The sequence below is a fragment of the Tubulanus polymorphus genome, chromosome 3 (genome assembly GCF_964204645.1).
Source record: "Tubulanus polymorphus chromosome 3, tnTubPoly1.2, whole genome shotgun sequence".
Lineage (NCBI taxonomy): Eukaryota > Metazoa > Nemertea > Palaeonemertea > Tubulaniformes > Tubulanidae > Tubulanus > Tubulanus polymorphus.
This window is the reverse complement of record NC_134027.1, coordinates 23,887,728-23,900,520: the sequence shown is the minus strand read 5'-3', so window position 1 is coordinate 23,900,520 and position 12,793 is coordinate 23,887,728. Positions and strand designations below refer to the sequence as shown.

Below are 12,793 nucleotides of genomic sequence, written 5' to 3'. Positions count from 1 at the left end.
TCGAGAGTGAACAAAAATCCCACATACCTGTGGAACTGGATCCAGAGTTAAATTCGACTCACACAACTGTGGAACTGGATCCAGAGTTAAATCAAACCCACACAACTGTGGAACTGGATCCAGACAGAGTTAAATTAGACCCACACAACTGATGAACTGGATGTAGAGTCAGATTATACCCACTCAACTGTGGAACTGAATCCAGAATTAAGTTAGACCCATACAACTGTGGACCTTCACTTATTAGGTGACCTACTGCACTATTAAATCAGCATAATGAATATATCTATTAAATCAGCGCAGGTTCTGGTATTGTTTCTGGTATTGTTGCAGGTAACTATGAATTATGACTATTGCGTTATCAGCTCTTGGCAGCAGCTGATACTATTGATATAAGCGATTAAAACCACGCGTGCGCCATTGTAGTCTGTTTATTTCTAAGTTATTTTTATTTTCAACGCCGGACGAAAAAAAAAGTTATTTTTGACGAGCGTGGTTTTTTTTCATCGTTTGATTAGTTGAACGTGGAATCGACAAATAGTTATTCAACTGCGTCGTGTTCATTCATTCGGGGTTATTGTTTATTTTATCGATCTTCTCTCCTCCGGGGTTAAGTTTGTTATTATCAGTCGCGCCCGTGTAATACTTGTGTACTTTTGCGGCGTTGTCATGGCGACGCTATTTATTAGATAATTTCTATCGCGCGACGCCACGCTGCGCGAAAAAATAAAAAATAATCAACCGCGTCGAGAGGCCCGAAATGTTCGAAGTATTTCGTAATTGTTTTTTTTTTTCAAAGTTCATCAAATCGTTGTCGTCTGCCGCGAGATAGAATGGAAAAAAAAGTATTCATCGGCAGATGTTTTCAATAATGAAAATGTGTAACTGAAAAATAAAAAGTTTGGATTCTTTTCTGCGATTGGATTTGTACGATTGGCTATTCGAACCAAAATGAGTTTAGACTGGTCTTAAGTTGTTAGATTGGTTTTAGAACTGAAATGAGTTTAGACTGGTCTCAGGTTGTTAGATAAGTTAAGTTACAGAACCAAAATGAGTTTAGACTGGTCTCAGGTTGTAAGATTTACGATAGAACCATAATGAGTATAGATTTAGGATTTTAGAATGGTTATAGAACCAAGATGAGGTTGGACTTGTCTCGAAGTTGTTGGATAGACTATTGAACCAAAATGAACTTAGACTGGTTTTAAGTCGTTAACGATAACGCAATTTTGAATATTTCGAAAAGCAAATGTTGACGCGCTGACGACGGAGGTATTGTTGACATTGACCAACGATTCCGTCTCATCGTCTGCGTGACAACCGCTTAATGGCGATTTATTTGTTTTTTTTTCTCCGATATAACGTTTCAAATCGAACGGTCGATCGTGTGAATAGCAACAATTACATAGTACGTACCCGGAAAAAAAGTAACCGACAACCTTGACCTGTTTATCTATACGTAAATAGCTCTGCCCGCTTTCAGTTTCAGATTCAGTTTCAGTTTCAGTTTATTCACTCCACAAGTTATAATAACATTGCACAGAGCACAAAAGTAGCGCATAGATTACAGCATATTACAAAAAATATAATGATAGTATTAATAATAATTATATTTATAATAATAACAATTATGATAATAGTAAAAATAATAATAATAGTGATAGCAGTAATATAATACTTATAATAATAATAATTATAATTATAATGAAATTATAATGCAAAAGATGAGGCGGAATTGTAGTATCGAGATCTGATAATTACACACTATATTAAGTAAATGATTTGATGCCTTTTTTGATGCATATCGCCAGATTGAGCAAAGTTTTACCTCTCGAACAGAAAAGGTTATGTAAGGTGTTTTCATCGGGATGTCGCCAGTAGTAACTAGGTATAAATTTGCTTCAAGGTTATCTCGTAGGTGGGCCCCCCCCCCCCCGGTGTTGTTGGTGTTGACGCTCTATCTATAGCGGACGTTTGTACTTTAATCGAGAGGTACCCAGGGTGTCTGGTCGATTGCGAATATTCGCCTTTCTCGCGTTTGTTTTTATCCCGTCGTTTTTTCATTGAAAAGAAAAAAAAATAAACGGAACAATTTTCGATTTTTGTTTTGTTTCGTACAATAGAATTTAAGCGTTGTTTTATAGCGAATGGTTGCGAGAGCGGTTATCCGCACTCCCCTCGCGCTGGTTATCGATACTTCCCTTGCGCTGGTTTCGGGAGACTTATCGTGAATAGTTTGCGTCGTCGAGTCGTTTTGATTGTTATCGAAGTGTCATCGAGACCTTCGTCGTTTTTCTTCTCTACCGCGCACCGGTTTGAAGCCGTCGCGAATTCGAAGGTCGACGTTAATAATCGAGTCATTGAGATTCAGGAGGTTGTAGTTTATTTCTTATGATAATATATATATATATATAATCTATATTCAATATATAATATATTTATTTATCGATATTTATACAAGATTTGATGAATGTTGCTTTGTTTTATTCATTGTACCTACGTAATAGAAAGGACATCCCTGAGCTTAAGTCTGTACCAAAAACACCCTGAAATTTAAAAAAAAAGAAACGAAAAAACCGAAGTAAAATTCCCCACCGCCAATCAAGTTAACGAAACAATGTTTTGAAAAGTGACATGAACCAAAACTAGAAAACTAATATTTATATAATGGTAAAAAAGATGAAAATAATGAAAGGCCTAATGGTAATCATAATTTTGCTGATTGATTCATTGGCAACTAATCATAATTTTGATGAATTGTTTGAAAAGTCATGGCATCGAGAATAAGAAGGCCGTTATTTGTTTCCAATTCGTTTTTAATTTGTTGTAATTCTTAACCATATCCGTCATTGGTGATGATTAGTATTGAGGTAGTTTCTAGCCATGAAAATTAACGTGACATTGTCTTCATTTTCAATGCTTAACCCTTTCAGTGCATCTACACCGCAGTGCGGTGTATAAATCGGTGATGGATTTTGCTAGTACATCGCGCTGCCGTGTAGGTGTATTGATTTAATCAGTAATTAGTAATTATCTCTCTTGAAAGATGGCAGCACCTGTCAAACATAGTTAAATATTAGTAACTAATGATACACCGCGCCACGGTGTAGACGCATTATAGTGCTATTCCCGTTATTCAACACACTAGGGCGGAATTTTCCCAAATTTTCACATTTTCTCAAGCACTATAGGGTATTAATTAGTCAGCACGGAAAGGGTTAATATGATGACAACCTTACCTGTTGTGCCTCGTATTTTGAGTAACGTCGATGTCTCTAGCCCCGAGGGCATCGTATGACGCGACCCTATTATGTTAGAACTATCGAAACGGTTACGTAATAATAACATGTTATCTCATGTTGTGTATATACGTTCTCGAGAAAATTGACGTGCGTACGAATCCCGGTAAACTTCTTTCTGTTTTTATTTTCACGTTGTGGGGACTACCGCGATGAAAATTAGGTGTTATTAGTATCCGGCTGGTTGGCGCGCGCGGCGAACGAACATGTCATTACGATGTTGGAAGCTTCGCGCATGTACATCTGTATAAATAGCGTTGTATTTCGAGCTAAAACATTTATGTCATTGTTTATTTCAATCCGGAGGTAAAAACAGGATCCTAGAATCAGGAGCGGCTCCAACGAGCACCAGGAACGCGTGCTCCCGTCGCAATTTTCCTGTGCCTGTATTGATAAATGACAGCAATATTTTTCAGCCCAATTTCTATCCGCCCATAACTGATAGAGCATCGGCCCGGTGCCCAAGAATTAGCTAATATTCTCTTTCGTGTCACTCAAGTGCTAGAAAATTGCATTAGAATGCACTGAAATTTCAGAATTTTCATTATCCACCGTTTCAGGGATGAGCCCGGCTGAAATTCAACAGCTTTGGAAAGAGGTCGCCGCGCAGACCGGCGCCGACGAGAACGCGATTAAAAATCAACAGCAGACGACGAACGGCAACTCGACGGCGGCGAATTTACTACCGATTCTCAACGGGGCGGCGCCCGATACGTATAACCTAATAGCAGGTTCGTCGTCAGTCGAAATTATAATTCTAGTTTCAATTCTCGAGATAGAGAGGGAGCGAGGGTGGGAGAGAGAATTGTTAAGAAAAGAAGGACGAAACCAGCGATAGCTCGCTATGCAAGCGGCGATCGCTTGAGCATTTTTGACCCGTGCTAAATTAGATCTTTTTATCCTTAATTCAGGTGGTTTGTTGAATAACGCCGCCGGTTCCACGGTGGCTGCCATGAAGACGGAAGAGCCGAATTCTCGCAACCCGCTGAAAGCGTTGTACGGTCACGGAGTATGCAAATGGCCCGGGTGCGATAGTCCGTGCGACGACCATCCCGCGTTCCTCAAGTAAGTGAAAACATTTCTTGAAAATTTCTTCATGACAACAAAGGCTGTTCTGTAGATGGGCAAGTGATTTTTTATGGCAGTTCGACGGAATCGCCCAGTGTGTCCGGGTACGGCGATCAGTCACCTCGAGCGCCGTATTAACCAGCCAATCACGGCTCTTCGACGGTTCACGTGATAGCAAGGTGGTGCTTGCAGTTGGTCGTTTCAAAATAAGCGGTGCTGTTCGCTGATTGACGAAATCACCCAGTATGTCCGGGTCTGTCGGCGATCAAATCGGTCATAAAATCGCCGGCGAATGAGTTGGGCAATTTTTTTGTCAGCTGACGAAATCGCTCAGTGTGTCCGAGGCTTTACTAGCTTGTACTGTACGTATGATTAAAGATCAAACTAAGCTCATTTCAGTTCCTTAGCCAATATAACAACTTCAAACCAGACTAAGCTCATTTTGGTTCTATAATCAATCTCACAATATATAATGAGGCTCAGTTGTGTTCATTTTGATTCGTGACCAATCTACTTACATTCGACCAGCTTAGCTCATTTTGGTTCTACAGCCATTCTAACAACATAACCTGAGGCTAAGCTGTGATCATTTTGATTCGAGACCAATTGAAGACCACTTTTCAGTGCGATTGCGTTATGTATTTGTAGTTTCTAGTTGTCAATAGTGCAACAGTGCAACCGATGCCCTGGGTTGAAATATATTATATGTTCTGAATGAACCTGAGAGGGAAAAATATTGAAATATTAAATTGAAATTGCAGGCATATAAATAGCGAACATGTTTTGGATGATCGCAGTACTGCTCAAGCACGGGTACAAATGCAAGTAGTCAGTCAGTTGGAACTACAGGTAAATGTTGATAAATGTCGGTAAAGTTGATAATACATTTCTGCTCAATCTTTGCTAGCGGCTCGAATCGGATCTTTCTAGTGTAAGTGCAGTCATAGGGCCGTCTGAGGGCGCATTGCAGAGTGATTCTCATTTTTCACGTGAAGTGCGTATGTCGTTCGGCAACCTGCGTCTGCGCTCTAGAAAATGGAAAAACCTGATTCGACGTCGATAAAAAGCGCGTTCTTACGACGCGTTAGTTTTTTCGGTGATCCGATAATAATGAATACGTTTTTATTTTCACAGCTAAATAAAGAACGCGAACGTCTGCAAGCGATGATGCATCATTTACACATGAAACCGACAACTGAAAATAAAGATCTGGTACGTACGTCACGTTTTTTTTTTTTTTAATAAACGACTTCGTTATCGTTATTTTGGCGCACCCGTTGTTTGAATAGAGTAGTTTGAACTTCTCGATTGAATCAACCCTTGTCTGAGAACTTCTTTGTAGTCCAAGTTTAGTCTCAAACATTTAGGGTCAGTGCGTTTACACCGTAGTGCGGTGTATGAATCGGTGATGGATTAGAAAGTACCCCGCATCATCATGTATTGATGTAGTTAGTAGTTCTCTTTGGAAAGATGGCGGCACCTGTCAAATATTGTGAAATAGTGAGTACACCGCACCGCAGTGTATTTGCACTATACCTGTACGCTCATTATATATACATCACGCTAGGGTAGAAATTTTCAAAAATTTCAAATTTTCCCCAGCACTTCAGGGTATTGTTGGTCAGTACTAAGAGGGTTAAGCTAGTCTATTAAAGCCACGTTCACAAAGATTTTTGGCACAGGCCAATCATTCTAGTGAGTGGCTACCTGGGCTAAAATTAAGAAGTTTAAGCGCTTTTCAAATTAGTTCATAGTTCCTAAGTTATATTCAATTAACCAGTCTTTGTCCGAGCAGCCTATTGAGTTTGTCCCAGCAGTCTATTGAGTTTGTCCCAGCAGTCTATTGGGTTTGTTCCAGCAGTCTATTGGGTTTGTTTTCACTCAATCTGTAAAACACCTTGTTGAACATCTGGCGACATGTATATAAAGTAAATCCCCTGTTTTTCAGTCTGACGGTTAGTTTCGAAATCTTATATCACTGATTTGAATTGGTTACCGAGCCACTTGAAAATGATGCCATATCTACTGTTTCATATCCGCTAGAAAGCGCTAGAACTCTGTTGAGAGTCATTCAATTTCGTCAAGTAGTTTTGGGGTTGATGGCTTATATTTTCAGCGCAATGAATGTGCGGTAGAAATAAACTGCCTGTATCGTGTGGTCATGCTGCTAGGTCTTTCTGTATTTTGAATACTGTGTAAACTATCACTAGTTATACTAGGACTAGGCTAGGTCTGTTAAGCTATAAACTCAAAAACCTGAGGAAACGAACGGTGTTTCTTTTAGCAGAGAACTACGGACTTATCATTATTATTATCATTATCGAACTTATTCATTCATAGCTTGTGAAATTTGAAGCATTTTAGAATATGGATATAATAAGTGTTATGTGGAGACCATGTAGGATCTCGGGATTCGGGTAACCTGTGCCTGTGGGGATTGGTTCCTCTGACGGGTTAAGACATAAATGAATGAGTTTTGGGAGAACAATATATTTTATCGTTACCAGTTCGTGAAGATGAGGTGCTAAAAATAGTGAACCGTGGCCACCGACCTGGAAAACCTAGTAAACTCAGGGAATCCAATAAAATCTAGAAAAAAAATCAGGGAATTTTACCAAATTTTATCAAAAACCTGGATAACTCAAGGAATTTGGATCATGGTATTGACTGCGTATTACTTTGCTGGTATGTGATTTGACGAAAAATGAATGAATCGTAACATTTTAAATCTGTAAATTTCTCTGATTCATTCTGGGAATTTTGTGTTCGCATGGAAAAATCACGGAAAACTCAGGGTCTAGTTCCACAGCTCTGAGTTAAGATTTGACTCTGGGTTAACTCATTGAAAATGAACTAACTTTAACTCAGAGTTAACTCTAACTCACGACTGTGGAACTGGGTCCAGTTCATTTCTTTTTAACTCAAGAGTCAAATTTAACTCAAGATCTATGGAACTGGATCCAAGGGATTTGTAAATAGTTGTAAAGTGGAGCCACCCTGACGGTCTGCTTCTATAACTTTCAATAATCACGACAAATTTATTTTATAATTTCAGTCTCATACACCAGCAGCCATTCCAAAACCGCTCGACGTGCTAACGCCGGTGACGGTGGCGCCATCTATCGGCCTGCTGAAAACGCCGACGACATTGGCGGCGCCGATGACCAGCCAGCCGTCGAGCCCGACGTCGAGTCCGCTCGTTACGCCTCACCGAGCGACGTCGCAGTCGCCGCAGCCAATGACGCCGAGCCTCGCTAACAACAACAACAATGGCATGAACGGCGGCGCCCCCTGCGGTGGCGGCCCGATTCGCCGACGCGTGTCCGACAAGTGTAATCTGCCGATATCAACAGGTACAGCTACTACGACTAACAACGGCCCCGGTTGTTCAACTGATCCAGCCACTTCACTCGGTATATATATATATTCGTCTCAAACATACGTCGTTTTTTTCTTTTCCGTTTTTTTTTCTCCGTAATTTTTGCCGCTGCGGTCATATTTTAACGTCGGTATCCGCAAACAAAACTTGGAAACGAGGAATTCGATTGACCCTTCGATGTTTGTTCGCTATTTTTACCGGGTGTTGCGGCGTTATTTCCGATAATCCACTCGAACGGGTTGGCCGCTTACCTGGAAATAAAGGGAAAAGTCGGGGAATTTTCTTTCCCTTAATCCTTTCAGTGCGTCTACACCGCAGTGCGGTGTATAAATCAGTGATAGACTTTGCTAGTACACTGCAATGCGGTGTATTGATGTAATTAGTTATTATCTCTCTTGAAAAATGGCAGCACCTGTCATACATAGTGAAATATTAGTAACTAACGATATACCGCGCCAGGGTGTAGACGCACTATAGTGGTATTCCCGTTATTCAACACACTAGGGTGGAATTTTTAAAAATTTTCAAATTATCTCTAGCACTATAGGGTATGAACTAGTCAGCACTAAAAGGGTTAAAAAAGTCAGGGAATTTGGAAGAAAGGCTTTAAAAAATCAGAAGTCAGGGAAATTTGTTGAGATTGCTAGATCACGCGTAAAATCGTACAGTGTCTGTGTTAATTAATCGGATTCTCAGCAGATCAAGTCTGGTAAAACAACTGGCTTGTCAGGGTTTAGTAAAGGAAAAGTCAGGGGAAAAAAGCAAGTCGAATAAAAGTGATCATTTAGTCGAAGGATTCATCGTGTCTCAGATGATTAACCCTTCGATATCCACTCGCTATTTCTACTGGCATCGCTACAGAATTCGGCATTCGCGAAGGGTTAATCGCTCCGTTTCTTTTTGATTCGTGCGAAACCGAACCATCGAGTTTTTCTTTTTCGGAAAAGATTTGTTCGTTCTTTTTCATTTTTTCGATGTCGTAAAGAAGAAACAGTATGTTTGAATTTGAATAGATGATATACTGAACTCAGTTCTACGGTTGTACATCCGTGGTCAGTTGCTCAAAGGATGGTCCGAGTTGACCGGTAGATAGTTAACATAGTGATAACCGAAACTTCACTGTTGCTATGGAATTTATCCGCCAATTACAACCAACTTTTGAACAACTGGTTCTGTATCGTAGGTCTCCGAAGTCAATTTTGTTCTGCCTTCGTATACCAACACTCACCGTTACAACTGTAAAACTGATCTATTAAATGATGTTTTTATTATTCCTTCTTTTTCATTGTGCTATTCTAAACGCTTTATTTCTTAACGCGATGAACTCGTGGCTACACTTTATTTTCTGTATGGCTGTTTGTTCCCGACTCCTTTTTCACAGTGGATTGAATTGTTGAGTTGTGCTCTGTCAGCGCAAAGTCAAATTTTGTTCCCACGTCTGTTGGAAGTGTGCGTTGTTTAACCATTGTGTAGAATGGATGTAAAGTTGCATTATCGATGACAGTACGACCAGTCTGAATTTTCTGAGAATTTTTTAAGCAATCGAACAATTTGAGACTAGGCTAACCTCAAGCCCAAGCCAAATTTTGGTTGCATGACCAGTCGAAGCTATTTTTGGTCCTATTCTAAATCTGACAACTTAAGACCAGTCCTAACCCATTATGGTCACTCTTATCTCTCATTGTACAATGTAAAGCGCAGTGATTATTCTATAGTATTACGCGATAAAAGAAAATAAATTATGATAATAATTATTATTCATAATTCTAATTATCAATACCATTGATGATAAGGGCAGTTTAAAACCAGTCTAAGCCTTTATTGGTTATACATATACCGGTAGCCAATCTAACAACTAAAGACTAATGTATGCCTTTTTTGGTTCCCTGGCCAATTTAACGACTCAAACCAGTTGATAAAGATCCAAGACCCACCAGAGTTACACTGTTACTTGCAGTTGGGACGTAAAAACTCTTCTAAACACTAAAATAAACTCTTCTAATGACCGCACGACTGGGATTCGGGGAATCGTGCACACGCCTGTTTCGTTTTAAAACGTGGAAACAAAAATCATAAACAACTAAAAATGGTTTTTGCGCAATACTCGAAACTCATTTGAATGATAATAACACCACCATCTGATGCGAGTTCCCATTCTCCTAATCCTCAAATATGATTATTCGAGCTTTATGTTTAATACAATCTGTCTCATGTATTAAAACTAATTTCGAAATTTTCGATTTTTATCTTGCAGAAATCCAGCGCAATAGAGATTTTTATAAAAACACGGACGTGCGGCCGCCATTCACGTATGCGTCGTTGATCCGACAGGTAAAGGCTTTAAGCGTTTCGTTTCCTAATATCCTATTAAAATGATAATGTTCGCACCAACCTGACGCCCGCGGGCTTTCGACGCTCTCTCCCTATTCCAGAGCTGCCAACCGTCAGGCACTGAATTCAAATTTTGTGACGGTAAAGATTTAAATGTCACAGACTTTTAAACAATTGGCTTTTGTCACGAAACTAAGTCGTATTTCAATTTCAATATTTTCAACGGAAAGTTGGCTATTTTTTGCTAGCAGTAGGGGAATTGATAATCGGCATGATATTGAACGCTGTGGCTTGCAGTCGGTACATAACTTTCCCAATCATTCAGATGAATTCGAAACTCATACAATTCCTGAATATTTCTGTGAATTTTGCGAAATTTTCATCCGTAATGCGGCTCTCCGCCTGGGCACGAGGTAAGCGCTTAATTCGAGGTTGAATTCATTTATTCAAATAAAGGCATTATTCGTGCTGAAATTTTTAGGGCGTCCCATGAAAATTGTTGGCTGCCCCGGAAGATGGGGAACTCTCTCCCGCGCAAAAGTTTTAAGCGGGTGGCAGCGCTCGGCTATTCTTTCAATTTCCGATCGTACAGACTTACACATGTTCGGTACTTCACCGGAGACATTGTTAATCGATAATGAATTTGATACGAATGTACATGTACTATAAACACCGAACATTATACGAGCGTATTTGCAAACAGCGATCGTCCACACTTCACGTGTGTTGAAGACTTTTAGCCACGCTCAGGTCGACCGAGATCCGATCAGCTATCAGTATTGCGTCGAAATCGAATTCTTTTCGATTGAATATAATTTTTATTTTCCATAATGTTATATACATTGAATATATACAATAAAAAAAGCAACATGATTGTCCACTCTTCGCATGTGTTAAGTACTTCACAGTGAGATTATTTTCATTTGAAAAAAAAACTACAAACACTGGGCGTTAGACATTTTATCAGCACACGTCCAAAAACTGATCATCCTCATTTGGCTGGATAGCGTTCGCACACTTGGTCAGAGGCGGTTCTGTAGTTCTGAATGTTTTACGTTCAACGACCAAAGAAAAGCAGTTGAATTTTAGCCTCAACAACTGTTTGGTTTGACTTCGAGTGCTGATAATCAATGATGTTATTCAATATTGCCTCAGCTGTTTATCGATCCATTAAGAACGACTTTTTAGATGCTGTTGCATTGTTGTTCTTGCCTCGTAGCGTAAAGTGAAATCCCTCGATTTAAGTGTCGCGTGTGAAAGTTACGTAGTGTACGCGGCTTTTTAAGCGCGGAATGCGATTCCGCGCCGAAAACCTGATCTCAGTACCCGATCTCAGTACGGCACTGAGCTGGCCGAGTATTTTATGTAGTGTGAACGCAGATTCAATGCTTAGCTAGCCGCGTATTAACATCTGCGTAGTACAAAACTCTAAACACTCCCTGCTATTGGCACAATGGGTGACTACTATACTGGGCTTACTAAGTGCCGAATTACCGACTCGTAGTGTGAACGTAACTGGCCGTATAAGCGCCGTATTTTGGTGAATTCGGCACCAGCGAAGTACGGTACTTCGTAAGCGCCGAATCTAGTGCGAACGCCGCTATAGTTCACTGGCGCTTTCCATTAAATCGGTATTATTACCTCCAGCCTATAACACTTATTATGATAACTATGTATCTATCATCTCTCCTTGGGAGAAGTAACACCCGAGCCGTCTGCTAGGCGCTCAGCAATCATCTATCTGGCCAGGTACCCATTTACTCCTGGGTGGAGAGAGGCAATGAGGATAAGAGCTGTGCCCGGGGACACTACGGTAATGTACGGGGTTCGAACCTACCCACGACCTGGCTTCTCAGAGTCGAACGCTCTAACCACTCTAACCCCCCCTCCCAAAGAAAATTGGCCGTTGCTATGCAGCTGATTAACATTTACCTTGTAATCCCACCCACCCATGTCTAATCCTTGATTCACCCTTGCTATCTCTTAACAAATCATGGCTAGGAATTCCATAAAGCTGGACTAACGTCGCCAATACCCTTTCTTGGGATTGGTTTACCGAGGATTGACTTCATGCGCACGCTACGATCAAAACGTTTTTTTTTTTTCTATGTCACCAAATGGAATCTTGTGTACTTTTACTGTACTTTCACCGGGTTCTAGGAACAATTAGCGAATATAGCGCCATATGCGTTTCATCGGATATTCAAGTCGTCGTACCAAGAAAAAGCCCCACTCTTGCGCAGCTGTCCGATTATCGTTCGAAAAATGAATTACTTCGTTATGTCGAACAAAAAGTAAATGATACGAGCTCCGTCAACACTTGCGCGTGTTTGAAATTCAGTCATTACAGCACTAGAAAAAAAAGGCCGATTCGGATTACAGATATCGAGTTATCAAATTTTGACGTCGTGCTATTTGTCTTCTCTTCCGCAGGCGATCATCGAATCTCCGAATAAGCAGTTGACGTTGAATGAAATTTATCAATGGTTCCAGATTACGTTCGCGTATTTCCGACGCAACGAGGCCACGTGGAAGGTTAGTATCCGATGAATGAATTCAAGTTCCTGTAGTTTTTAGCGATTTGTCGTGTGAGGAGGTATACTGGTAGTCTGGTAGATTCGATTTTCAAACTGGACCTGAAATAGGTGCACATTTGCCCCCTCGACCACCAGCTATATTGTTGAAAAGCCCATATGTCCTAATTAGAACTTTGTTT

General features: G+C 40.3%; 1 protein-coding gene across 1 annotated transcript in view; it reads left to right on the top strand.

The window, feature by feature from the left end:
- The window catches only part of LOC141902217 (forkhead box protein P1-like), a 34,570-nt gene that overhangs the window by 8,969 nt on the left and 12,808 nt on the right, over positions 1-12,793 (top strand). The window contains exons 4-10 of the mRNA XM_074789859.1: positions 3,860-4,030; positions 4,211-4,364; positions 5,129-5,216; positions 5,502-5,579; positions 7,423-7,720; positions 10,001-10,077; positions 12,511-12,612. Coding sequence (XP_074645960.1) covers positions 3,860-4,030; positions 4,211-4,364; positions 5,129-5,216; positions 5,502-5,579; positions 7,423-7,720; positions 10,001-10,077; positions 12,511-12,612 — 968 coding nt within the window. The remainder of the gene's footprint in view (positions 1-3,859; positions 4,031-4,210; positions 4,365-5,128; positions 5,217-5,501; positions 5,580-7,422; positions 7,721-10,000; positions 10,078-12,510; positions 12,613-12,793) is intronic.